A 26,129-nucleotide genomic window follows, 5' to 3' on the forward strand; every position below is an offset into this window, starting at 1 on the left:
CGTACACACCAAAGTCTCCATGGTGTGTACGCTGAGTCCATGGAGTGTTAGTGACACCCATTCAACTGCTTGTGAATGTAAATGTCTAATCAGCCAATCACATGGCAGCGACTCAATGCACTTAGGCTTGTAGTCCTGGTCAAGAGGACAGCTGAAATTCAAAACGAGCATCACAGTGGGGAAGACAGTCGATTTAAATGTCTCTGAACATGGTGTTGTTGCTAGTGCTGATCAAAAGAGAATGGTCCAAATAAGAAGTCAGAGAAAAATGGTGAGACTGCTTTGATAGGAAGGCAACATTAACTTAAATATCAGTTCTTACATCCATGTTTTACAAAGCATGTTGAAACTTGAAACAGCTGTCTACAGCAGCGGATGTCAATACTTAGCTAATAACAGGAAACTGAACCTACAATTTGCACAGGTTCATCAAGATCGGACAACAGAAGACTGACAAAATGTCACCTGGTCTGATGAGTCTTGATTTTTGCTGACACATTTGAATGGTAGCGTCAGACTTTTGCATAAAGAACATGAAAGCATGGATCCATCCTGTACTCTGTCAATGGTGTCAGATGGGGTTCTCAGTTACTGGACCTCAATCCAATAAAGCACTTTTGGTGGTGGTGATAGAACAGTGATGGATGTGCAGGCAACGAATCTGTAGCATTTCTGTCATTTTGTCATGTTAACAACCAAAATCTTTCCAGCACCTTGTTGAATATATGCCACACATTAAAGCAGTTCTGAAGGTGAAGTAAAGTCCAACCCAGCAGTAGCAAGGTGTACCAAATGTAGTGACTGGTGAGTGTATATGGAAACATACAAGTGGAATTATATTCATCCTTTCATTGATACATGCAGAGAGAACTGGTTCAGTGCCTCGAGACTGGGCTCATTTACCGCTGTGCCAAGCAATGTGTGGTGGCCCTTACAATGTGCACGGTGGAGATGCCTGATATCATGATCAAGCTTCTTCCTGCTCTTATCGTCAAGCTCACTCACATCTCTGCTACTGTTGCCATGGCATCTCCTATGCTCGAGTTTCTCTCCAGTGAGTACTTTTCTCTTTTCCTGTATTCTTTTATATTGTTGAAGGCCAAAGTCTTCAGTTGTTTTTTTTTTTTTGACTGTGTTTCACAGCCCTCGTGCGCCTTCCCCATCTGTATGCCAACTTTGTAGCTGAGCAGTATGTCAGCGTGTTTGCCATCTCACTACCTTACACTAACCCCTCAAAGTAAGTCCTAGCACATGTGACATTTTGTATTCCCTGATGCAGAGACTCACTCTGATCTGAGTATTTCTTCAAATCCCATCAGGTTCAACCAGTACATTGTGTCCCTGGCCCACCATGTGATTGCCATGTGGTTCATACGCTGCAGACTACCCTTCCGCAAGGACTTTGTTCAGTATATCACAAAGGTACACCACAGTGAATGACAAAAAAGAGCCTTCAAACCTGAAGCTGAATTTACTGTTACTCACCTGCTCATACACATGAACAATATAAGGAAAAGAAATAATGCAGTACTAAGAGAGAGTACAGATGCGTAGCTCCTACACTGAAATCAATGTCGCTGAAAAGGACCTTGTCCTTGCTCACACATTTATAAAAGAAAGTGTCTTCCTTTCAGAGACTTTTAACGATAGTTTAATTAAAAGGCAACAACTTTTACAAACTCTTATGCAATCTGAAACAAGGCTCTCTGGACTTCCTTCAGTTCTTGAGAATAACTTGATGTCCAGTAATTATCAGATAACACGTTTATGTTTGATTGCTTTCTTGTCAGTAGTGGGCTTAGAATGTTTTCACCACCCTCATTTCCACTTGTTTTTTATGCTTAGCATAAAAACTCAGATGAGAAAATGTTAAAGTGACCCTGGTGTATTTTCTCCAGAAAGAGATGGAAAGCAACAGAGATATAACCCTCACATTAGAACAGACCAGCTCTTTGTGTTTATGCTGAGCTAACAGCTTCAGGCTGCAGCTTTATATTGTACAGAGAATTGAACTCTTGACAAAAAGGCAAATTAGCATATTGTAGCATATGTTGAAACATTCTTTTAAATTGTCCTTGGATATTTCCACTGGATTTGTCAGTTCTACTTATTACTTCATACTTTTTATTCATTGCATTCTGATAGTGTTGAATTGCATTGCACATAGTTGTTCCCTTCTCTTTTGCAAAAAGTTGAGGTCTCAGCTTCTTAATGCACTTTTGGGCATTCACTTGGATTTATTTGCTCTGGCAATGGTGGCTTAAGTAACTGCACAACACACTTTTAACCTCAAATGTCTCCAGAGAGATGTTTCATTGAACTTTTGTACTGTTCAGGAGAAACATGTCCAGTTAGGTGCATCTGGATGCTTGTGAAGTTTGAGAAACCTGTAGCAGAGGGGGCACAACTGGTAATCATCTGTAAATCTGGGTCACCACTTTTGTTTTGCATATCTGGTTCCTTTCTTTGTGTTCCTTCAGGGTTTGCGTTCCAACGCCCTTCTGCCATTCGATGACAGTCATGAGCAGAGTCCGTTTCGTGCCCGAAGCACCAGCCTCAATGAGAGACCCAAGAGGTAAACTGTGTTTTCACTGTCAGTCACCAGCAGTAATGTACAAACCAGCAGCACCGCACGCTGCCCACGTGGCTGCTGTTGTGGTAAAGGGTTGGGGGTAGCCAAGGTAACAGGGGACTCAGCATGATTCGTACTGATGGTTGCAGTGACACCTCTCAGGTTGCCATGGTGATCATTAGTTCATTTTATCTGTTTATGCTTTTTTTTATGTTTTAAAATGTGTTCTTATACCACCACTTATTTTTATTTTGTATTTTTCCAAGAGTCACCTCATTTGTCATACAGACGGTGGACAAAATGGCATAAACACCTGTATAATGTTATGCCTTTATTTAGTTTATATTTGTTGTGGATTATTATATATCATTATTCGGGTGTTTGTGTACTGCTTTCACTACCTGTATCTCACAAAAGTACATCCCTAGCAATAGCATGAGTAAGAGGTACAGGGTGTCCCTCCCCCTGTCACACTGTGCCGTCTGACTGCTGTTTGTGACCACAGAACATGTACACAAAGAGAAATACACGCCATCTTTCACACAGAGCGATAAAGAAGCTTTTCTCAGCAAGGTGCCATTCTCATTCGTACAAAGTGTGAATGTTGTTTGGTTGTCCACACATGAACAGTGTACATTTAAAAACATGTACAAAGTAACTTTTTAAAACACTCTAGACTGTAACACAGAGAGAAGGGTACTTAACAGGGGTCTTTTTGCATTAATTAATAATACTGCTTTAAATTGTGCCACCGCATATGCTATGCTGTAGTACCCACCAAGAAATGTAACTACAAAGACACAGATTGTTGTCATTCCACTTGTAAAGTGTTTTACCATGTAAAGATGGTAAACCTTTAACAAAATGCATTAGGCTGTGATAGTTTTTACTTTGCTTACTATGCTAATGTAATAGCCAGTATTCTGTCAATGTAGGCATCATTATTTTTTCTTATTTCCAAAGCTGTCATAATCCCCAACTCAGTTGCTACTAAAATGTTCTCTTTCCCGAGTTTCCTTAAAAGTAACTTTTGTTCAGTAATTATCGCCAAGTCCAAACTAATCAGCTCAGTTTTGCTTGTGAGGGTAGAGCAATGCAGATCACACATGCACACAAGTACAAGTGCAACTGCTGTGTAGATTCTGCAAGGAGTCATCGCAGAACTGAAGCTCAAACTTGACTACTCTGTGTCTTAACTACACTTTTTCTGCAGCTCTCCTTTGTGAGAAAGTTAGAAGTGATAGGTCTATTATTTTGTTTGGTATGAGTGCTGTAGCTTGCTGTTTTCTCACACGCTGAACAAAGCAGGAGGAGAGAGTGTGGAGGCAGTAGCAGGAGGGCAAGACATTTACAGGCGAGATAATTCTGTCTATAGATGTTTTTCTAAATGCAATAAATAAATATGCTGTTAGAGAGCTATGAAAAGTTGCTAAGGCAGCATCATAGGGAGAGACTGAAGTGTGATTGCACACGCTGATTTATCTAAAAAAAAATTGAAATGTGCACTTCAAAAATCAAAATCCAGCTCAAATAGTGAATATCCAACTAGGTAAATATTCAGGCACACCAGTGGTTGTCTCTTTTTGAGTCAGCAACTAAAATTGCGTATTACAAAATTGTAGTTATTTAATCTTTTTCTGATTAATCAGGTGTTTGATTGTGGACGACGTCTTAAGAAAATAGAGACACCAATGTTGCCATACACAAAAAATACATGTTTTAAAAATAAGTATTTGGTGTAGAAATCCCAGTTAAACCAGAGTTTACCCAGTGAATTTCAGAGACACTATAATATTCATCTTCCTCTTTTCCTAATGTGATCTCTACTTTTACGCTCACGTTTATTGTGGCATTTTTATTAATTTTCCATCTTTTCTTAGATTTGTGTTAACAAATTGTCTTAGATTTTTATGAAGCCCTTCCAGTATTTTTAACTTGGTAATTAAAAAACAAAACAGCAAATCCTTGTTGCAGCTCTCCACAGTAATCCAAAATGCTTCTGCTAACATTAATTCTTCCATAATGGTTTCAGTTTTCCATATTCTGGTATCACAGTTCTTGTGCTGCTCATTGCTCATAATGAGGTTGGAGTTCCTCAGCTCAGTTTCCACCAGGATGATGGTCAGAATGTCAAGTTTAAATTAATTTAATTCTTAAAATGTTCTTGGCAAACGTTCCACTGTGTCCAAACATTACCTTTGCATACATAAAAAATGCATACATTATTTGGTGATGATACTAAACTAGTATTTGGTCCAGTCCGAGGCTGCTGTGCTTCAACCCTCTGGTTTCATCCAGCTTTATGTTTCACTTGTGTTTTAACTTCTATCATAAAGCCTGTGCTGAGTTCATCCCTACGGTTATACTTCTGTACTAGTCCTTGGCTTCTCTACAAACCTGCTGTGTGAAGTAATGTTTATTTTGTTGCTCTCCTGAATACTTTCTGTGTATTTTCTTTTCTGAATAGCAGAAGCTGTTTCCCCCTCTGCTGTAGCTTCTCTGTTTTCTGTTTAGTTGGCGTGTATCCTTTTATTTTTTTTAACCCTCTTTTTTTTCTTTCTCCACTCTCCTGTAATCTGATTCATAATGTTCACTGCTGTTAATTTTCACCGTGTTTTGTTTTTCCTTTATTTGACCCTTCCCCCTCTCCACTGCCCCCTGTGTTTGGTGTGGTTGTGGTTTTGGGGGTGGTTGTGTCATCCTGGATCCTTTCTACATTGCTCCTGATCCCTCCCTCCTCATGTGACGCTGCCCTTTGACCTTTGTGGCCCTCTCCTTTGTACCCTGCCCCTCTCCATGTGTGGCGTGCGCTCCTGATCCACCTGCTCATGTTGCTCTGGTTCTCTGGTGATGATTCCTGCTGTCTCCTGGTATACTTTTACACCACACTTCCTCCACACTCCCAAACCACCACCCTCACGATGACCCCGTCCTCTCACTGCCCCAACGCCACCGTTACTCCATCTTGGGCCCAATCCCCCTCGCCCTTTGCCATGGACACTCCTCACCACTCAGCTTGCGGGCAGCAAAAGTGGCAAAGGCAGCAGCAGCGGTAGCCAATAGCAGCAGCTCTCCAGTTAAAGAGCTGAGGGACCTTTCAGCCATGGACGCTTTCCGCTCCCGCAGCATCAGCGTCTCCGAACATGCGGTCCGCAGGTTAGACGAGCCTTCTGGGTAACAAAACAAAAACCAATAACAACCCAAACACTTACTGCTTTCTTCATGGGATTGATGGGGTCTAGGGTCATTGTCCGTCTTTGGGGGGGTGTTGCTGGGGAGATTTGTTGCCAGGGGCACCTGGAGTGGGTGGTGCATGCTGGAGGAAGGTTCATGTGTCGACCTTTTTGGTTTGTTTTGGGCTGTGTTTATATTTGTGCTGGTTTCAATGTTGTTGTTTTTTCTGATTTGCTTTTGCATGCAGTGTTTGTTGAAGATGTGGGAAAGCATCTTTTCACTTTATTGATGTTTTTCACTTTGCTCTAACACAGATTTTGCTTTTTTGTTTGTTTGTTTCTTACATTTTGCTTTGGTTTGATTTTATTTGTATGTGTCTTTTATGTGCTGGGTGCATTGCTGACTGATTTTGATTCGCCTAACAACAAATGAATGGCAGAAGGAACTGGTGCAAAGCAGTGGTGGGATCTTTATAAACTTCACTGTAAACAACTGCAACCCCCTACTTTGGCTCCCTCTGTTTGCTTTGGGAGCACATCTGCTTCTTCGACCAGTGACTCTGGCAACAGCAACACAACAGCTTTTGTTTGCTTGCTTGACATAATTTTAGTTTTGTTTTGTTCCACTGAAACATCCACTGTACTGCTATGACCATGGCAATCTCCTAGTGCGGGATTTCAGAACTAGCTGGGTTGAGATGAACTTTTAACAGTTTGATCAACACATCATTCACATCACGCACATCCACAGAAACACTCTTCCTCACTAATCGTCATATGCTTATCTGTCCTTGGCTGACTTTCTTGGGCATCTGGAAGAAGTACAATGCAACATTGCAGTTGTTAGATGAGGCTGCTCACACCAATTGATTGTCATAGGTCATACTAGTATTGCCACCAGATGGCAGCAGCAGCTCAGTACTTGTATATGCTTAAAAGTACTGTTTAATGTTCAACGACAAACACAAAATTAGTGGGACTAAACAACTGCAGTGTTGCTCTCTTTAACCTGCTTTAACTGTTGACTGGCTGATAATCTGCTTTTGCTCTCAGAGCTGATTTTTGTGTGAACTGGGTTTAAAATTCACCTCCATATGGACACTTACTCCATCTAGCATAACGTGACCGCATTCAAAGCTTTCAGTCTTCAAGGCGACATTTTCATTGGAAAAACTGTATGGGATTAGATAAGGTTACATTTGTTTTTCTTTACTTTAAATTGGGTAATGTCAGTGAATTGAAGTACAATAGCATGTGATGGTATGACAAAGCAGCAAACCTCGTACTGCTTCAGTCGTGAGTCTGTCACGGTCATGTTTTTGGAGTATGTGTCCATTAAACACTGAAATGAAAAATAAGTCATCGTCAGTAGAAGAATAGTAGTTATAAAATGTGATTGAATAGTTGCTGATTCACATTCTGGGACTTGAGAGATTTCTTTGAGCCTCATACAAAAGATCTACGCACCAGTATTAGTCTGTATGTGTGCCTATATTTTCATGCTCAATACATTTAAAGTGAAAACACTATTTCTACATAAATCTTTGAAATTCTGAAAATATAGTTGTATTCCTACCAGCCTAGACCTTCCCTAACCTTCATAGAGTATTTAAATTTGACCTATAGGTAAGAAGAATGGAGGCTTTAAACAAAAACAAAAGAAAACAAAAAACTAAGGACCTCTTGCTCTCTTTTTTTAATCCATTGCATCACTACTTTCTTGTTTTAATCTTTGATGTTTTCTTTCATTTTTGCATTTCTTTATAATTTGGCTTTGAAAAACAGTCCGCATGTCTTTAATACTCCCCATTGTGAGGAGAAGTAACATCTGGCAAGTAACATGGGCTGGAGTGTTGCTGTAAATTGCTCATTTTGAGCATGTTTACTTCTAAGCAGCAAGCTTTCAAAACACGTCCATTATCTCCCTTGAGCTGATGTTCACATCTGTAAATTTGCTTCCAAACTGATTCTTGTATAGAGCACGGAGAAATGCTTCTTGTGAATACAAAAAGCTGCTGCACAGTGAATGCTAATTGAAAGATTTGACTTCAGTGGAAACATTAACATACCGTTAAACACATCGAGTCACACGTAGCTTCTACCTGCTGGTTTTTCTGCATCAAAATATTACAGATCCTTTTACCCTCGCAGAGAGAGCTTTTTTACATTTAGAAGGAGAATCAGTGTGGTATCAGGGCATGCAAAGCTATGTATTACTTGTCCCAGCATGTGTCTCTGCGTGTGCACTTAGAGAAAATGTAATCATCATATGGTGGTTGAGCATAAGAAGTTGGGTCCGTAAATATTTAGACAGTGAGTGTACACAATTTTGCCTCTTTACATTATCATATCAACTTACGCTTACGTTTTATTGTTAACCTTTGGGTACAAGGCTGGGGAATGCATTAAAATCATTAAACTTTCCACATACTGAGTTCCCAGCAATAGATACCAAAGTTTTCTTCTGAACCAATGGCTGTAGTTCCTAAACAGTGCAATATTTTGAGGTACTAGAGTAACATCTTGATTGCTTTCTTTTAGTACCGATGTGATGGTATACAGAGGCAAAAATGCAAAATTTGTAATCCTTTCCAAATACTTATGAACCCAACTGTAAACAAATGAATGCACGTTTCCATGTGTGCTTGTGATGAATGTGATCTAGGCACGGACATGAGCACGAGTGATTGTGTGATTCTTCTTGCAGTTTTCTCTGCACCAATAAATCAGAACCTGCATGTTTCTGTGCACTTTACACATTAAATATGCGAGGAGCTTGCACCTTCAACTCGCTCTTCTCCACCTTTTGCTGTTCTTTATTTGTCTCTTTGTTTCCACCTTTTAGGATGCACACCTCAACCACCACATGCAGTCTGGGCTCTGCCGATGAAAATGCAGTAACTCAGGCCGACGAGGGGCTGAAAACTGTCCACCTAGAGCTCACAGAGACTTGTCTTGACATGATGGCCCGATATGTATTTTCCAACTTCTCTGCACTTCCCAAGAGGTTGGAAGAATTTTTTATTTTTTTTTTTTAATGCTCATATTTTGGAAAAAGAGTTGGAAAAAGCAGCAAGAGTGATGATTTTGGCCTCTGTTCTCTTAGGTCTCCCATCGCAGAGTTCCTGTTAGCAGGAGGCCGCAGTATGACCTGGTTGGTGGGCAACAAGTTGGTCACCATAACAACCAGCGGAGGGGTCAGAACACAAGCGCTGCTGGGCCTGGACATGGCTGATCGCCTGGGAGGAGGAGGAGGGGAATTGACCAGGTGATGCATGCTTGCACACATACTAAAAGGAATTTGTCTGCTTTCAACTGCCAGACCTCACTCTATCTATCACCCTTTACTTAATCAAAGAGATGCTCCACTTTTACTTTCTTCCCTTTTTTTTTTTTTCTTTTTTCTTCCCGGTGAGCCGGTGGGCCAAAAGTTAATTATAAGAGCATTATGCTGCTCTAAACACAGATCTTCTTGGCTCTGTGTAATGTCAGCATAGAAGCCCCACATACCTGCTGCTGAGACAATTAGTTTCCGAAGGCAAGCTATTTAAAAGGAGAGTGACCACACACACACACACACACACACACACACACACACAGGTTGAACTGAGTAGCTGCCTAGAGGCCCAGAAGAAGATAAATATAGGATTATTTTGAAATGGGAATCATACAAAGCTACTCTATTAGTCCAAGAAGACTAAGAATGAAACGATGGAGCTGGAAATAAACACAATAGACCACCTACCACATGGCATTTACCCTGTAGTGCCACCATGGGGTTGACATTTATCCTTCTGAGTAAAATATTTTGACATTTAGTGGATGAATAGCCATGAAATATTGATCTAGACCCCTCCCCTTCAGGACAAATTGCAATCATTTTAGCTTAATTCTTAAAGACAAAATGTCTAATAAAAATTTTTTTTAAAAAATGTAAAAAAATTGTAACCTGCAATTAAGAAAAATAGCAAAACTGTTGACATTAAAACTTGAACTTAAATATTTAACAATTACAAAATTAACAAATTCCAAAATGATAAACTAAGTTGATCAACAGTGTCACAGACGGAGATGGGCAGTAACGTGTTACTGTAATCTGATTACTTTTTTCAAGTAACGAGTAATGTAAGGGATTACTATTGCAAAAACTGTAATTAGATTACTGTTACTTTCCCGTAAGTACGCTGCGTTACTGCGTTACTAAAATTTTGATTTTTTTTTTTTTTTTTTTTTTTTTTTTTTTTTAAATTTGCGAGTATGTCTCATGACAGTGACGTAAGCAAGTGCGACGTTCGTGACAACAGCTGTATGCAGATCAACAATGGATAATATATCGAGTGCGGGAGAAAATATGAGCGTGCAGCGTTTAAAGCGTGGAAGTACTGACCTTTGAGTTTGATTCCATAAAAAGTGACAAAAACATTACCATCCGTTGTGCGTGGGAAGAAAAATTCTTTTTACAGCGAAAAAAACCCCCTAAACTTCCAAGCAAGCATCGAGTGCGCAACGACGTAATGGGAAACGCAGAGAAACTCGCGGATAATAGAGAAAATAGAGCAACAGGACCGCTAGTCTTTGATTTTATTTATTTTCTGCTGTGTTTTACTTGCATCTATTTGTAAGACTGAGTGTAAACACAAAAAACTATTTTATTTTATGTGCTGGAATGTGCAGAAAATTGGTTTAAATGTTAAACAAATTTCTTCCAGTCAGAGAATGTTGCATATAATTAAGTTTTTGCTTGATGCATAAAGTTAAAAGATTAAAACTAATAAAACAAGTTTTAAAAAGAGACTTTTCCATTTGATTACATTTTGTATGAAGGATTATGCAGAAAAAGTAGAATTGGGCTGAAAGATCTATCGCTTTATCACCTATTCAGGTTGTAAATGGTGTTTTTAAAAGTAATTAATTACTTTTGAAAATAAGTAATCAGTAAAGTAATGGATTACTTTTTGGGGAAGTAATCAGTAATTAGTTACGGATTACTTTTTTCAAGTAACGTGACCAACACTGGTCACAGAGCAGCTAGCATGCCTGCAACCACTTTGGATTGTTAGCAATAATGTTGCTCTCCTGTTCCCGCAGGTCAGACCCATCACTACACACCCGAATGACCAAAGAGGCTCCAGCCAAATTGGAGTCACAGTCAAGCCAGCAGCACAACAGAGCTGCACGCATACGAGTTCGCTCCATGTCAGGTAGAAATAAAAAAAACAAATATGTAATTTTTTTAAATTTTCTTTTTTTTTTTTTTTTTGCTGTTGCTAGGAAGGTAACACTGCTTTTGTAGAAAAATGATACGTTGCTGTCTATATTTCAGTTCTAAAAGTTATTTCTATGTTACCATGCTGTTGCTTTCTTTGACTTACAGTCTTCAATGTAGGAGTCTTGGGAAGTAATAATGTTGTTGTGCTTTCTCTGATTGTCTGACTTTACAATAAAGAAATCTGGCTTTGACTTACAGGTGGTCATGCTCTACGTGCCGGTCCAGCTCAGAGTCTCAGTCCTCTGGTGTCTCCCTCTGAGGGTGAGTTGACTGCTCCACTCTCTCCCTCCTCTGGTCCTGCTCTGGATAGTTTAGGTCCATCCTCTTCCACCTCTGCCACTCCATCTGTGCCTCCTACTCTGAAAGACAACCCCACCTTGGCTGAATTTGCCCCAATGCTCACACAAGGCTGGGCAGAGATCTTCATACGCAGACCGTCAGGTATGTCACCATTAAGAATGTCCCCTCTACAGTTATTGTAGAAACTTTCTGTGTTTCGTTATTATGCGAGTATTGTCAGAAGGTGACTGTTGGGGAACAAAAAAAAAAAAAAAAGAATCATCCACATACCTTTCAGTGCGCTTTGGTAAATGATAGGCATTCATTTTAAAGATACTTTCTGCTGTTTGTGTTATGTGCTCCCTGACACTCTTGCTTTCTGTGCTGGGCTCTAATACTGTCGTCACAGGTAACACAAGCTGGCTAATGTGTTTGGAGAACCCACCTAGCCCTTTCTCATCTGAGCTTGGCAACATGCCGCTGCAAGAGCTCTCCAGTGTTCTGATGGCAATGGAGGGAGTGAAGGAACCTCCCACGCAGACAGCCAGTGCTCCTGCTAGCACAGCTGTCCCTGCTCCAGCTCCTGTCTCTGAGCCCCTAACCCAAACACACAGCAGTGTTGGAGGAAAGGCAAACCTGATTCAGCGCTCCAACACAGGTGAGAAATGGTTTGTCTGGGCATAGAAAGCAAGAAATATCAGAAAGTTTGTGACGTTTTTCTTGTGTTGTATAAGTGCTGATGAGTTATTGGTCCCGGAAAATTTGGATCCTGCTGTTATCAATGAAATTAAAAACAGCATATCCAGATTAGGAAGCTACAGTATGATGTAATGTTACGCATGAATGCAACCCTTCTATCTGCGTGACTGCATGTCCTTGATACCCTTTTAATGGACTAAGTGAAATGCTAAATTGCCTGTAAGTGCTGGATATGAGCCTGAAGGTGTTCAGTAGCCCAGCTGGGATTCATTCAGGTTATTGATTGTCAGATATCACTGCCTTAAATCACATGTTCTTTTTGTTGCAGGTGCCTCTGTTTCAGTGAGCTGTTATTTTAGTCATCTTATTTGTTTTGGGGATCCATTTCAAGTTTCTTCAGGACATCAGCCCCCCCCCCCCCCCCCCCCCATTCTTTCTTTCATCCTTCTTTTCATTTTATTTTTAACTGCACTTAAGATTTCCTCCCTTGTTCTGATTGGTTTCTTTACATGTTTCTTCATCCTCATCACCCATGCTGGTTTGTGATTGGCTGCGGTGTGTTATGTGGCTTCATGTGCCACTGACCTGTCCTCTGGCACTTCGCCTGCAGTGGGTGGCTCTCTCTGCTCTCTGGGTATGGGCACTGCCCCCCCAGGCCCACCAGCCCCTGGCAGGTTGCACAGGAGCATTTCCTGGGCAGGTACCGTCCACCACGTGTGTGACCCCACATCTATCTACCCCCCCTCCAAAAAACTCCTGGTGCAGTATATTTCTTCTCACTTGCACAACACAGCAGTCTGCAAGCACAGATTAGGAATCTTTCTTTAATTATATTCCCTGATTCATTTGAGTTAGATGAGAAGCTTCATACCAATCTCATATCTGTCTATTGTTTCTAGTGAGGCGACTGCTAGCAAAAAGAAGGGAATGCTGTTGATCCTGCTTTTAAGACCAGAAGCATTGGAGCTATGCAGAGTGAAGATATTAGATCATTACAAAAGCTGAAATGTAAAACAATTTTTTTTTTTTTGTGGCTTTATGGAAATTAAGTGTCAGAATTTTCTTTAATCAGTTAAATTGGGCCGTGTTTATACGCCCTGATGATGCGGACCTTATGGATGCAATTGAGCATCCATACTTGCAGGATGGCTGCATAGTTTCTGCTCTTTTTGTAGTGTTAGAGCAATTTAAGCAGCAACTGGACACCACAAACGAATAGTCACTGTTATTATATTCATCAGCTTACAGTCCCCTGTAAGAGTGTGTGTGTAGTTAGTCCATTGTAGTTTTGTGTGTCCAGATGAGTCCGAACAGTTACAAAATTACTGGCAGAATATCCACGCAGAGCCTCACGCCAGTGATGAATTTGTCTCACAACCTTAGAGTGCACTCGTGGAAACTATAACATGCCTGTTAAACACAATGCCTTGTGTTTACCAAATGCAAAGTGACGTTTTTCTTTGCATTACTCATGCTAACACAGTGACTAGAGTATTTTTGGACAATTTTCCAACCCAGAAATATTTCCCCCCTACAACTACTTTCTATAAAAAAATACAACCACTAGCTGAAATAAATTCACTGTAACATTTTCAGAACTTGGTATTCTTTTCTCCCAGTTCTCTATTTATTTATTTATTTATTTATTTATTTATTTATTTAGCCTGTCTCTATGTAAAAATGAAATTGAAAGATGCCCTCAACTGGTGACGGTTTTCTTTTGCTATCTTCAGGAAAATCCAGTCTTTTGGGGATTCCTAGGAAATAGGCTTTTGTCACACAACACCTGTGTTGTTGAGCAACTTTGAGTTGTTGCTCTCATATTTAACAATTGACAGTTGTACAGTTTTTTTTCTTCTGAAAGTCATTACTGTGAAGTTGTGAGACAACTAATAAAGTCTTCCTTTTTTTTTTTTTTAAAAAATGCTGCGGTATAAAGCTTTTGGCAGTAGTTTTCGCATTTAACAGATATGAGAGTGAAATTGGTTTTCTCATCTAAGTTTAGACAAGAAAATTCCAGTGTTTTCCAAAAGGTCTCCATTTAATTTTAAGAAATAATGGGGAGGACCATCATTTTCCATGGATTCTCAAGCACACCAATCACATTGTGTTATGCGAAAGAACTGCTGTTGCTTCCTTAAAGATTGTGCAAGTATAGATACTCAGCATTTCTGCTTTACCGTTAGTCTTCTATTAACACGGGGCGGGGGTTTCTCTTACTGCTAATGAAAACATGTCTGCGCTGGAATCAGTCAGCCAAATGACACCTAAAGATGAATCATGATTCAGTTTTTTGTTTTTTGTTTTTTTGTTGTTGTTTTTTTGGACATCTTCTGCATTATATTTTTTTCTTCCTGAATAAGTTTTCTAACCCTTCTGTTTCTGAAATATACTCCCAGGTTTTGACCTTTAACCTCTGACCCTCTGATGTTGTCAACAGAAAAGCCCAGACCTCATCTAAGCAACATGATGCACTTCCTTGCTTTACTGGTTAACCAGTAGGGTGATGAAGACTTTTTCTGAGCTGCAGTTTGGGGGTCTTAAAAAATCAAATGTGCCTGCTTGTGATTGTGTTTCTCTTCTTCTTTGAATGTGTTGTTTGGGAGATGCAAGACTGGTCTGGGCTGCTGTTGCAGTAGCTGCCGTGCGTTTGGGATGAGATAACCAGCAGCCAAAACGATGCATGCAACTTGATAGAAAATGAGTAAACGAACTAGTGATGCTGCCTGCCGCACTGATAAATCTGCCTCTGATCTCAGTGATTTTATGTTGATGTCACTGTAGGTCATGATCTTGCCACACGGCTTTGTTTCTTTTTTTTTGCCTGAGAAGATGTATATGATTCTGTTACAATGACTTATTTGAATTATTGTGTGTTTAACCTGAATTGAGATTTTAGAGAGAATGTTTGTGAGGTGTTGTTGTTATGATTACTACTGACAGCTGATAAAATCTTTAGTCTTACCACCTGCATATTTGTGTATCTCTGATTGTGTGACTAACAGTGGACAAGACTGTGATTTGTGTGTCTGTGTGCGTGCATTGCTTTCATATACCTGCATTGACTTATAACCCACATGGTTGTGGCTGTATCCTCCTGTAGACTCTGTCGTGGTGCTGGAGGAGGGATCAGGAATTGCTACAGCAAACACGCCGCCTGAATGGCTGGGGAGTGCAGAGTTTGAGCCAATGTTGTCTGATCCAATCTTCATAGCTGCTGATAAGTTTACAAAGACTCCTCCTGAAACACTCAGCAGGGTAGGACCATGTTCACCAAACCACACACGCAGACTTAATGATGTCTTGTGCAGCATTAAACAAATCACCATGTGCACATCCATTAAAACACTTGTTGTGGCTTTACTGTCAGTGCCTACACCTCAAGGCTGTTTATTCCATCATTTGCGTCACCTGTGCTATTTGATTATAAACTGTCAGCTTTTCTTTTTAAGTGGCTTTCCTTTGCCACTGCTGTAATGGGTAGCAGCCAAGTGGAGTGCAGCTTCTGATGACTCACTTAGCAGCGCCTTTAACAACCCATGCTGTGCTTTGGCAGCATGTTAAAACCATAGTTAAAACCTGTATATATATATATATGTATATAAAAGATGGAAACAGCTTGCAGGTTCTTGTTGCAAAAGGAAGTCTGATTGTGTCATCCTACTGCTCACTTCTGTGACCTCAGAAAGGTCTTCAATGTTTAATGATTCAAAACAGCATGACCTTCATTTTCCAGATTATTTCAAGGAGGAATTTTGTGTCTCATTTAATGTCAAAAAGATGACAAAGAGATGAGTTTAGGGTATGGCTAATATGTGATTGACATGGTTGTTGTAGCTCAGGTGGCAGAGCAGATCAGCCACTAACCAGAAGGTTGGTGGTTCGATCCCAGGCTGCTCCAGTCTGCATGCCAAATATCCTTGGGCAAGATACTAACCCCATGTTGCTCTCTGATGCATCCATCGGAGTGTGAATGTGTATGAATGTTAGATACTTAAGCTTAGAAGTGCTTGTGTGAATGGGTGTGATTGGGTGAATGAATTAGTTGTATAAAGCGCTTTGAGTGCTCAGACAGAGTAGAAAAGCGCTATATAAGAACCAGTCCATTTACCGTTACATGGCTATTTAGCTCACACCCTCCCTCTTTGTAAATGCTAATCAGGAGTTAAACTGGTGGGTGATGTCACAGTGGGGTCTGTGGTTAAAACTTGCATACTTTCATTGCAGTACTTTAAATAAACAGCTTTTGTTCTCACTTTCAGTCCTCCTCCACCTCAAGTCAGGATGATGAAAAGTCAACCCTGGAAGAAGTAAGTGAGGGAGCAATTCCAATCGATCAGCCCCCTTTTGGACCATCCACTCCAGGAAGCCAGGGGCCTGACCTTCCCTTCCAGACACACACTCAGTCCCAGGGTCATGGACTCAACAAGTCCAGCTCCTCTCCTGAGCTCCAGACATTACCTGAAGCTTTTGCCAAGGCTGCTATGGAGTCAGAAAGTGCGATGGTTGACACGTCACGGCCTAGAGCACCCTCAGACGGCATGCCTCAACCCCAGCAGCCCCAGTTTGCGAAAGAAAAGGTAGAGGGAAACACTGGAGTGGACACTAATGTAGCGGGAGGTCCAAGCCCAGCAGGTGAAGGCCAAGCTGTATCGTCATCTCAGAGTGGAGGAGCGGGGATGAGGTTGTCTTTTCCACCAGCACCAGTACAATCTGCACCCATCTCCCCCAGTGGAGGCCACCGGCCCAGAGGTCACACAATCTCAGTCTCAGCCCCCTCCTCCAGGAGGGAGAGGCGGGCGGAGAGGGACGCTTACCACAGTCGACCTGGTCCCAGCAACACTGAGAAAATCTCTGGACTGAGCCCCAGGTATTACACGATTTATACAAGAAACTGCTGCAGCTTCTGTGATGTGTTTCTGCTAAATTAATGATGCAATGTATCAAGTAAAGTCAGTAAGCTCATTTTGACTTGCAAGATCAAAAGTGTCACCCTGTTAGTGAGCAAATTTTTATTTTTTTTAAATTATGTGCTGCAACTGTGTTTTTAAATAAAAAAATTTTTAAGGTGATGAAAAATCAGAACGTGGACAGAAACTGCAATGCAGCATTTGGAAATAGTTATGAATACCTTCTAAGAACAGAGGCCGTGCATAGAGGTGTATTTCCAACCCCAGCTCCGAATAATTTGGGACACTGTTTAAAATATAAATACAAAAAAATTTAAGGATTTCAAAATCTCATTAACCCATATTTTATTTAGAACAGAAAGCATGTCAAATGTTTAAACTGTCATTTCGAATTTTATGGCAACAACAGGCCTCAAAGTTTGGACAAGGCCATGTTTATCACTGTACAGCACCCCCCCGCCAACCCCACCCCCCCTTTGTTTTTGTTTTTTAACAAAAGTCTGTAAAGGTCAGGGATCCGGACTTCCCATTCTTTTCTGAGGATTTTAGCTGCTCTTTTTTGATGCACCAAAATGTTTTCAGTTGGCAAAAGATGTGGACTGCAGGCCAGTTCAGCATCTGGACTCTTGTACTATGAAGCCATGCTTTTTAATTGATTCAGTATAGGGTTTCTTATTGTCTAGCTAAAATATTCAAGGCCTTCTCTGGAAAAAGGCTGAAACCTGTGTGTATACCTTTCAGCATTGACGGTCCCTTTCCAGATGTTCACACTCCTAATTACATACACATTAATGCACCACCAATACCCTAATCAGATATTACGTGAGTGCTGCTAACAAGCCGGATGGTCCTTCTCTTTTGTCTGGATGATGCCTTGTCCACATTTTCCAAAAAGAATTTCAAATTTCCATTTGTCTGACCACAGAACAGTTTTCCCCTTTGCCTCAACCCATTTTAAATAAGCTTTGGCCCAGAAAAGATTGCGGTGTTTTTGGACCATGTACACATGTGGTTTCTTCTTTGTGGAAGGCACTGTATTCACAGTGATTTCTGGAAGTGTTCCTGGGCCCATGCAATGATTTCCATGACATAATCACACCTGTTTTTATTTCAGTGCCACCTGTAGGGCCTGAAGATCACGGGCATCCAATGTGGACTTTCTTCCTTGTCCTTTGGATATCTGTAATATCACAAATTCTGAAAATCTGGAGAAACCTCTGTGCACAAAGTCTTTGGTATTTTATGCCGAGGACCATTATTTTGAAATTGTTCTGCAACCTCATCCATATAAACAGATGTTTGAATAGAAATGTCTAGATATCTCTTGGCATGGAAACAAGATATTTGGTACCAGAAGCTGTGTTGCTTTTATTTGGTTCCTTAAATTGTGTTTGTAGTCCAGGTTCTGTTGACCAGTAAACATGAGGTTCAATGAAAGTAGATTGCCTTTAATTTACATATCCATGTGTCTAAACTGACTTTCTTTCTTCTTATATCTTCTAGCTTTGTGTTTCTGCAGCTCTACCACTCTCCTTTCTTTGGGAATGAAGCCAACAAGCCACTTCTGCTGCCCAAAACTCAGGTAACCTGAATTCTCTCCTACACCTTCTTCTGGATCATACGGCGTGGTTTACATTGTGTTTTCTGTCGTAGGTGATTGACCGTGCAGTAAAGGTTCTGGACCAAATGCCCCCTTATGACACCCATAAAATTGGGGTGGTGTTTGTAGGAGCTGGTCAGGTGAGGATGTGCTGACTGTAGTTTTGCTAATCACTGCCGTATAATTTCTATATTTTCTGGCTTAATGTCTTGATCCTCTTCACTTTCTTTAGGTTAACAATGAAGTCGCCATCTTGTCGAACGAGTACGGTTCGAACCGCTACGCCTCTTTCCTCACAGGTCTTGGCAAATTAATCCATCTGAAAGACTGCGATCCAGACCAGATTTTTCTTGGAGGGCTTGACCAGTATGGAGATGATGGAGAGTTCACCTACTGCTGGCATGACGACATCATGCAGGGTGTGTGTGTGTCAGGAAAAACACACATACAGTATATATTTATTTTTTCTTTACAGCCAGTCTGTAATTTGCATATTATAAATGAAATTGTGTCCCTGCAGCTATCTTTCACATAGCCACACTGATGCCAAACAGGGAGAGCGACAAGGGTTGCTGCAACAAAAAGCGACACATTGGCAACGATTTTGTCATGGTGGTGTACAATGACTCTGGAGAGGAGTACAAACTGGGCACAATTAAGGTAGACACACACGAGCACAGTAAAAGAATCTGAAATTTGCTGTTGATATTCTGTCCTTTAATGCCCATTTTCCCTTCCTTTAGGGTCAGTTTAATTTTGTCGAAGTCATTATAAAACCACTGGATTATGAATGTAACCTCGTTACCCTCCAGTGCCGCAAAGGTGAGCTAATCACTTCTTTTTCGGATCCTGTTCTTCATTTTTGTCAGCTTTGTTTAGCTTTAATGAGTTCTTCTATATACCCTCTTTCAGACCTCGAGGGATTAGTAGACACAACGGTGGCAAAAATTGTTTCAGATCGAAACCTTCCCCTGTTAGTCAGGCAGATGGCTCTGCATGCAAATGTAAGTCTTTTATCTTCTTACATCTAGTCAAACACACTTTGCAGAGGTGACACACATTCTCGACTCGTCTCTCTCTCCTCAGATGGCCTCTTTGGTGCACCAGTACAGAGCTAACCCCTCTGACGCATACGCCTCTAAGTGGCTAGCAAGGTTACGACACATCAAGAGGATCAGGACCAGGGTAAGACCAACATACAAAGTCTTCCTCATCACCACTACTTGCACTTAATTTCTCTAATTTCAACCCGTTTTACCTCATTGCTATAACTTAGGCTCAAGAAGCCATCCAGTCTCGCTCAACTCCCGGGATTTCACTGACCCAAGGGCAGAGCAAACCTTTGTCACAGAGCAGTGCTCCAACAAATGTGGAAGCCACTGGACAACGAAAAAGACTGGTGTCCACTGTAGACGATTTCACAGATTTTGTTTAATTTCTTGTCGAGAAATTAAACAAAAGACGAGACAAAAGTATATGAAGTGAATAAAACAAACTAAAAACTTAAAGTGGCATTGTGCTCATTTTTGATCCACAAAGAAGGAATGAAAGCCCAAATGCACCTTTGAGCATTCTTAAGTCTGAGTCAAAGCAGGTATAATTATTTTTCTAACAATATACCTAATGGTAATGTAAAAGAGTTTACTCATGAATCAGCTGTCCCCCCTCAGCGTTGGAGTACCCTGTAGTGAGTTTCTGCCCATTGTTTAGATGACTGTCCAGCTGTTCTACTGCTTTGGGTCAGTCTCACTTCTCTAAGGGAGCTGTTTTCAGCAACAGCGGGGAGCTGTTTTTAGTGAGAACAGAAAAATCCTTCGTACACAAAAGACAAAGGGAGAAATTTGTTCCAGAAAATTTTCCCAGGAGTTAGTGAAGGCCAGAGACAGAGTGAATTTTAGACACTATAAACATGATAAACTGTTACTGTTGTTTATGTAACTCCTGGATTTGTAAATAAGAAACTTTTTTTTTCTCCTCTTCAACTTTTCAACCTACACACTGACTATAGGATTGGCATCGACAAGTACCAAACATTGCGGCTAATTTATCAGCAAATCTGAACGTACTGCATTACCTACAGGGTGGAAACCAAGTACTTAAGCTAGCATTTGACATTTTAAAAAATTTTTTTTTCATTTTGCAAGAAGTTCAGCTGTCAAATTCTTTATTTGACTTTGTCAAGTGCAAAAGCGTAAGAAGTGCGACAACTGCAAAATACAAACAAGAGCATACAGACAAATCTTTAACGCTGCTTTAAACAAAATGCATTTTACAACAGAAGACAACGGTGAGCTTTGGCACTAAACTGTTACACGCAGAGCAGGAATATAATGCTGGTGGAGGTGGGAACTGCCGACTGCTGTGCTGTTTGGGGTTTTCTATTCGCCGTCAAAGAGTAAACTGATTAGAAGCTTTGGCTGTAGTACTTTGATTACACCAGTGGAACATAAAACTCTGAAGTTTGCAACACCAGTGCTCGACCTATGTGTACGTTGCTGCAGCACAAAAATGACTGATCATGAAAAGCAAAAATATACATCACAAAGCGCTAATATATACAGAAATGTACACGCACAGAAGAAGAAAAGTTCCCTTTTTAATTTCTTTTTAAGAGCACCTGTAAGTTTGTTTTATGCTCTTTAACCGTGGTGTTTTGTATGAAAACAGAGGGGAAAAGATGTAGGCTAAATTAAACTGACATGGCTATAAGTACCTTTTTAACGTTATATATTTTAATTAAATCCAAGGCAAATTCGATGATGTACAACTTCTAGAGCCTTGCTGAGAAAAGGGAGGGAGGGAGCAGGGGTCATGTTGACCATAGTTGCATAGTTTAACTTCTACATATCAGCTTTTGTTTTTCCTGGACTTCCTTACAGGTTTTAAGAAAAGGTTGGGTTCCCTGAGATCTGCCCGCTGGACACAAGAAGTGCGCATGTTGAACAAAATAAGGCAAAAACATCATCACCACAAAGAGCAAACAAAAGTACAAACAACTGCAAGCTACTGCTTGATTACTTTGATAATACTTACTAGGACGTTTCTATAATGTTGCTGTAAAGGCATGACTTGACACATGAGAGTTAAATATGGGGTTTGATATCAGCTCCATTAAAGAATAAAGTGCAAGTACAAGAATGAATGAATTATTTAACTGGTGTGGTTAAAATCCCAGGATGCATAAATGATACAAAAGCTTTGGCAATGTTTATAATTAAGATACAGTATGAGTGAAGCTTTCTCTATTGGTTTGGATACCAAGCTTATTATTTAAACCACACCTCATTACAAAAACAAAACAATACTTCAGAACAAAAGTGCTTTTAAATTGCTTCCATATGGAACAAAACACAACAAAAAATAAACAATTAGGAAAGATAATCAGACTGGGAGTCATTATAGCTTTATAATGGGAGAACATGTGTAAATGCTCAGTATTGTCTGTTTCCTTGTCTACAATTAGACTTATCTGTTCAGTATCATTTTCTTCACACTAACCTTGCTTTTCACTTGCTACACCTCCTTGTCATTGGCTCCTCTGACTTCATCTCTCTTATCTTCAGTCTCTCCAATCATCTCTGGAGAGGAGGGATATATTTGCGCCCTGAATAACTGGCTGCTGGAATCCCAACAGCATTATGTCTGTGTGTGTGTGTGCGTGCATGCATGTATGTGTGTGTGTGTGTTTTCACCTGTAACCCAGTGGGCTGAAGTGTACCACACGTTCCTATTTGCTGATATGTTGTCTACAGTGTTATTTCTACACATGTGTACACCTGCATGTGCGTATATCTTTGTGCGCCTGCATGCAAATTTGGGACAGGCCACAGGTACCCATGGTGACCAAAAATAGAAAACGTAACAGTATGTAGACAGGTAACATAATTGAGAAATCACACGTTCTTTCTGAGATACACAAAAGTCTGATTGCATAGAATGCTTTCAGTTCACTGAGTCTTATGGTGAGCACTTTTCTGCGCTCCTGTCAACGACCCCAGGTAACCTCCAGGGTCACATGGGATCAGGGGGCAGTTTTGGTCCGGGGAAAACAATGAAAGGAACTTCTTGGTTTCACTGCTGACTTTATGTCCCCTTAACCAGCTCAGCTAGCATCTGGTGACCTGCACCTTGAGAACTGAGTCGGGATTGAGACGGATCACTGCTTATAAACCTGCAAAGTCTTATTTTATTGCTCTTTTTGTCTTTCAGTACCCCAAACTCCTTGTTTGATCCTTCTTGATTCTTTCCTGTAGCTCATCCTTGTACTTTCACATCTATTAGTTTCTGTCCTTTCCTTGGGTTTAGAGAGTGGCATCTGAAGACAAAACCTGCTGCCCATGAGCGCCTCCTCTCGTCCTTAACCCATCATTTTAAGTGCACATCCTTTTTCTCCACCTTTCACTTCTTTCATTCGATCTGCTCATATTTATCTAAGTTGGGTGCACTTTGTTTTTGAGGGATGGGGGTTTGCGTTTCCGTTTGCGTGTAGGGATCGTGGTTGTGTGAGCTGGGTGGTTGAACAGGCTTGAGGAAGGGAGGGTCTCTCTCTCTGCAGGAAGATCCCAGTTGCGTGTAATGGGCGTAGATGGCAGGGAAGGGGTGGGTGCACGGGTGGATGGAAGAGCTGTAGGTGTTTTTGGTGGCGGGACATGGGAAGATGATGTGTTTGCTGATGACAGGGGGAGAGAGGAAGAATCGGAGGACTTATCTGTGACTGGTGTGGGTGGAGGCACACTGATTGAAGGTTTGGCAGACAACTGGGGAACAGGGGGGTTTGTGGAAGCAGAGGAGGGTCGGGGCTTCAAAAAGGGAACGGGTGTAGCTACAGGAGTCTTTTTGGGGATGGCAGCACTGCTCCCACATTCTTTTGGAAGTTCACTTTTATCTACCTTTTTCCCCTTCCTGCTCCCTTTGTTCTTTTCCTTGCCACGCTTTTGTTCTTTCCAGGCTTCCCCTTCCCCTCTCTGTCCCCCTTCGCTCCTACATCCCTTAACTCCATCATCTCTCTCCCTCCCTCTACGCCTCCTTTTCCTTTGGGCTCGCTCCAGTTTACACTCAATGTGGTACAGATCCTCTGTCGTCACAGTGACACGGTCAAGCTGTTGCAGCAGAGCATCCAGGGTGGGGAGGAGTCTCCTCAGAGAAGCTTCCGTCTCTGCTCTCTCTCTCCAGCTGTTACCTCCCACCACCACTCCTGGGCCAAGGCCCAATCCAAGCCCCAAGCCAAGTCCCAGGCCGATACCCGGGGCTTCTGTGAGGCTGCAGGGGCTGGAAGACGCTGGACGCCACGAGGCCTCAGAGCCAGCATCAACACTGTCTGGGGTAGGTGGGGAGTCTGGACTGTCCAGAGGAGGCAAGCACAGGGACTTGCAGTCGCTGGTCGAGGATGAACGGGACGGTGGGAGCTCCATACCTTCGAAACGCACTTTGTGGCGAAACTAAGGAGAAAAAACACAGGATACGATTTTGGGTAAAGCATTCAGATTTTGTTTTGTTCCAATAGTATATATGGAAAAAGTTAATCTATAAATAAAGCAACAAAAATTGTCCTTAACAGATATGAATTAGAATTTGTACCTCTTTGGCCCGACTGAGTCCCATCCACATTTTGAGTCTTCTGAGGAACAGTTCGACCATCTCGTAGTCTTGCAGATCCACTGCTGGGCGGTATAGTTCTGCCCGTGCACGCCGGTAGTTCCTCAGTAAAACAGAAGTGACCAACCACAGCAACACCAGGCGAAATATAGCAAAGCTTATGTGGAACAGCAGTGCAGAGAAAGTGCTGGGACCAGTAATTATCCAGGCAGGACGCCATGACAACAAGCCACACCAACCGGAACCCAGTAAGGACAGACTGGCTGAGATCACGTTGCTGTAGCCGTCCAACACAGAGTGGAAGAGCTGGAATGGAAAAAAGTTTCCTTTTTATCAATTCTAAGACAATATTTGAAAAATAATAAATGTAAACATTACTGATGCAGTATGAGGAAAAGCTACTGATCATGTGATGGGCACATGATGAGTGGTAGGCAATGCATCTTTTTGGAATAGGGAACTCAAACCAACCGGTTACCAGCTGGTTGTATTTCGGTTATATCCCTATATAAAATTTTTATTTCAAATCTATGAGGTTCTGTCTGATTCTGAATGTAAATATTCAATATGAATTTGAGATGACAATAGAATAGAATAGCCCTTTATTGTCACATGTACAATGAAATTGTGGGTGCTCCACACTAGTTGTGCAAGAATAAAACTGAAATAGTAAGATGGCAGGAACAAATAACAAACAGGAGAAATATATACTAAACAAGAGCAAGGCACACAATAGAGGAGGGGTTGCAAAGTGCTTAGAAGTAGTGCAAACGACTTGATGTAAATAGAGGCCGTGTCTGAGTGATAAGGGTTACTCGGACTATGGCTCAGATTGGTAGGGTGGGTGTGTGCGTGTGTGTCTGAATGGCCCAGGGGAAGAAGCTGGTTGTGAATCTGGAGGTCTGGCACCTGATTGACCTCAGCGGATGGGATGCAAGGGGTCACCTGTGATGGCCCATGGGCAGGAGGAGCTGGCAATGGCCTCCAGGGGTGGAAGAAGGCAGCCAGTGATTTTTTTTTGGGCAGATTTGTACTATTCAGTGAACTGCCACATCATCACAAACAGATTCCATGTAAATTTTATGACCTCAATCAAACACAAACTGATAGCAAACCAACTCCATCTTACTGCTGTTTTAACACAGTCTTGACACACCAAAGGCCCTGTGAACCCAACTGTGAGTGGTCGCAGATCTGGTCTGTACCCAAAGTCACTCTTTCAAAAGCAACAAGAGTGCAAGATAACTGCACACCTTTTCAATAACTATGGTCATTGTAGGAGCCATATGAGTTGTTCCTTTTTGACTAAGTGGGTTGGTTTAAATGGACTCACTGTATTGGTGCACGGGTGTGGGGCGTGTCTCATGGGTGTGGTGGATGATAAATGTGGTTGCACTCACCTGTTCACGGCACCTGATGTTGATGAGCAGAAAGGTAGGGTGAGCATGAGGCAAAACTTTCTGTTGACCGCAGCTTGAATGATTTTGATGTATTTTGACTGTAACTTGATGGTTTTTGTATATTTGTGCACTAATTGATGCCATAGGCCAAATTGTAAGTTGGCATTGTAATTAGTACAGTTATTTGTTTGTGCAATCTGTGCATTTGTCTAATAGTTAATCCCATGTGCTGATTTATATATTGGACAGTTGCATGTGGAATAAAAGGAGCAAATGGTACAGAAGTGTATTTTATGCGTTTGTTGTTGCGCGTCATCTGTGTCCTCATGTTTAGCCTGCCGCGGCCATAGGTTGGAGGAGCCGCAACAGTCATGCCATGGCATCCAACCACATTTTTGAGCCAAACGGTTATTTTAACACAGACTTCATTAAGAAGACTGTAGGCATACGGTACTTCTGCAGTGGCTTCACTTTTCAGACCCTTAAGCTAATCGATCTTTTATATACAGTCCATGCTTCTAGCAGCATAAGTAATTACACAAATACTCTTGGATGGCTTGTTGTGAACTGTCTTAGTCTATTTGTATTGCTGTGGCCCTCTTCTCACCTGCCAAAGCAGTGATTGCTGGTTG

At 41.3% G+C, this 26,129-nt stretch overlaps 2 protein-coding genes across 7 annotated transcripts in view; one reads left to right on the forward strand and one right to left on the reverse strand.

Moving 5' to 3' along the window:
* tsc2 (TSC complex subunit 2) overlaps positions 1 to 20,045 on the forward strand; it is a 32,980-nt gene extending 12,935 nt beyond the window's left edge. For 4 of the 5 annotated variants that reach the window (XM_026170197.1, XM_026170198.1, XM_026170196.1 and 1 more), the window contains exons 22-41: positions 865 to 1,054; positions 1,144 to 1,237; positions 1,320 to 1,422; positions 2,481 to 2,575; positions 5,588 to 5,728; positions 8,591 to 8,752; positions 8,852 to 9,013; positions 10,834 to 10,946; positions 11,213 to 11,455; positions 11,703 to 11,951; positions 15,096 to 15,250; positions 16,255 to 16,862; positions 18,406 to 18,484; positions 18,556 to 18,642; positions 18,735 to 18,921; positions 19,023 to 19,162; positions 19,246 to 19,324; positions 19,415 to 19,506; positions 19,589 to 19,687; positions 19,779 to 20,045. In XM_026170197.1, the coding sequence (XP_026025982.1) occupies positions 865 to 1,054; positions 1,144 to 1,237; positions 1,320 to 1,422; positions 2,481 to 2,575; positions 5,588 to 5,728; positions 8,591 to 8,752; positions 8,852 to 9,013; positions 10,834 to 10,946; positions 11,213 to 11,455; positions 11,703 to 11,951; positions 15,096 to 15,250; positions 16,255 to 16,862; positions 18,406 to 18,484; positions 18,556 to 18,642; positions 18,735 to 18,921; positions 19,023 to 19,162; positions 19,246 to 19,324; positions 19,415 to 19,506; positions 19,589 to 19,687; positions 19,779 to 19,937 (3,237 nt within the window). In that variant the 3' untranslated portion in view covers positions 19,938 to 20,045. The remainder of the gene's footprint in view (positions 1 to 864; positions 1,055 to 1,143; positions 1,238 to 1,319; positions 1,423 to 2,480; positions 2,576 to 5,587; positions 5,729 to 8,590; positions 8,753 to 8,851; positions 9,014 to 10,833; positions 10,947 to 11,212; positions 11,456 to 11,702; positions 11,952 to 15,095; positions 15,251 to 16,254; positions 16,863 to 18,405; positions 18,485 to 18,555; positions 18,643 to 18,734; positions 18,922 to 19,022; positions 19,163 to 19,245; positions 19,325 to 19,414; positions 19,507 to 19,588; positions 19,688 to 19,778) is intronic. The other variant, XM_026170200.1, reaches the window with a different exon arrangement.
* Positions 20,046 to 20,649: 604 nt separating this feature from the next.
* The window catches only part of pkd1a (polycystic kidney disease 1a), an 84,641-nt gene continuing 79,161 nt past the window's right edge, over positions 20,650 to 26,129 (reverse strand). For both annotated transcript variants that reach the window (XM_026170195.1, XM_026170194.1), the window contains exons 55-56: positions 24,080 to 24,403; positions 20,650 to 23,940 (exon numbers count right to left, since the gene is read on the reverse strand). In XM_026170195.1, coding sequence (XP_026025980.1) covers positions 22,933 to 23,940; positions 24,080 to 24,403 — 1,332 coding nt within the window. In that variant the 3' untranslated portion in view covers positions 20,650 to 22,932. The remainder of the gene's footprint in view (positions 23,941 to 24,079; positions 24,404 to 26,129) is intronic.

This window comes from Astatotilapia calliptera, chromosome 6, assembly GCF_900246225.1.
Source record: "Astatotilapia calliptera chromosome 6, fAstCal1.2, whole genome shotgun sequence".
Lineage (NCBI taxonomy): Eukaryota > Metazoa > Chordata > Actinopteri > Cichliformes > Cichlidae > Astatotilapia > Astatotilapia calliptera.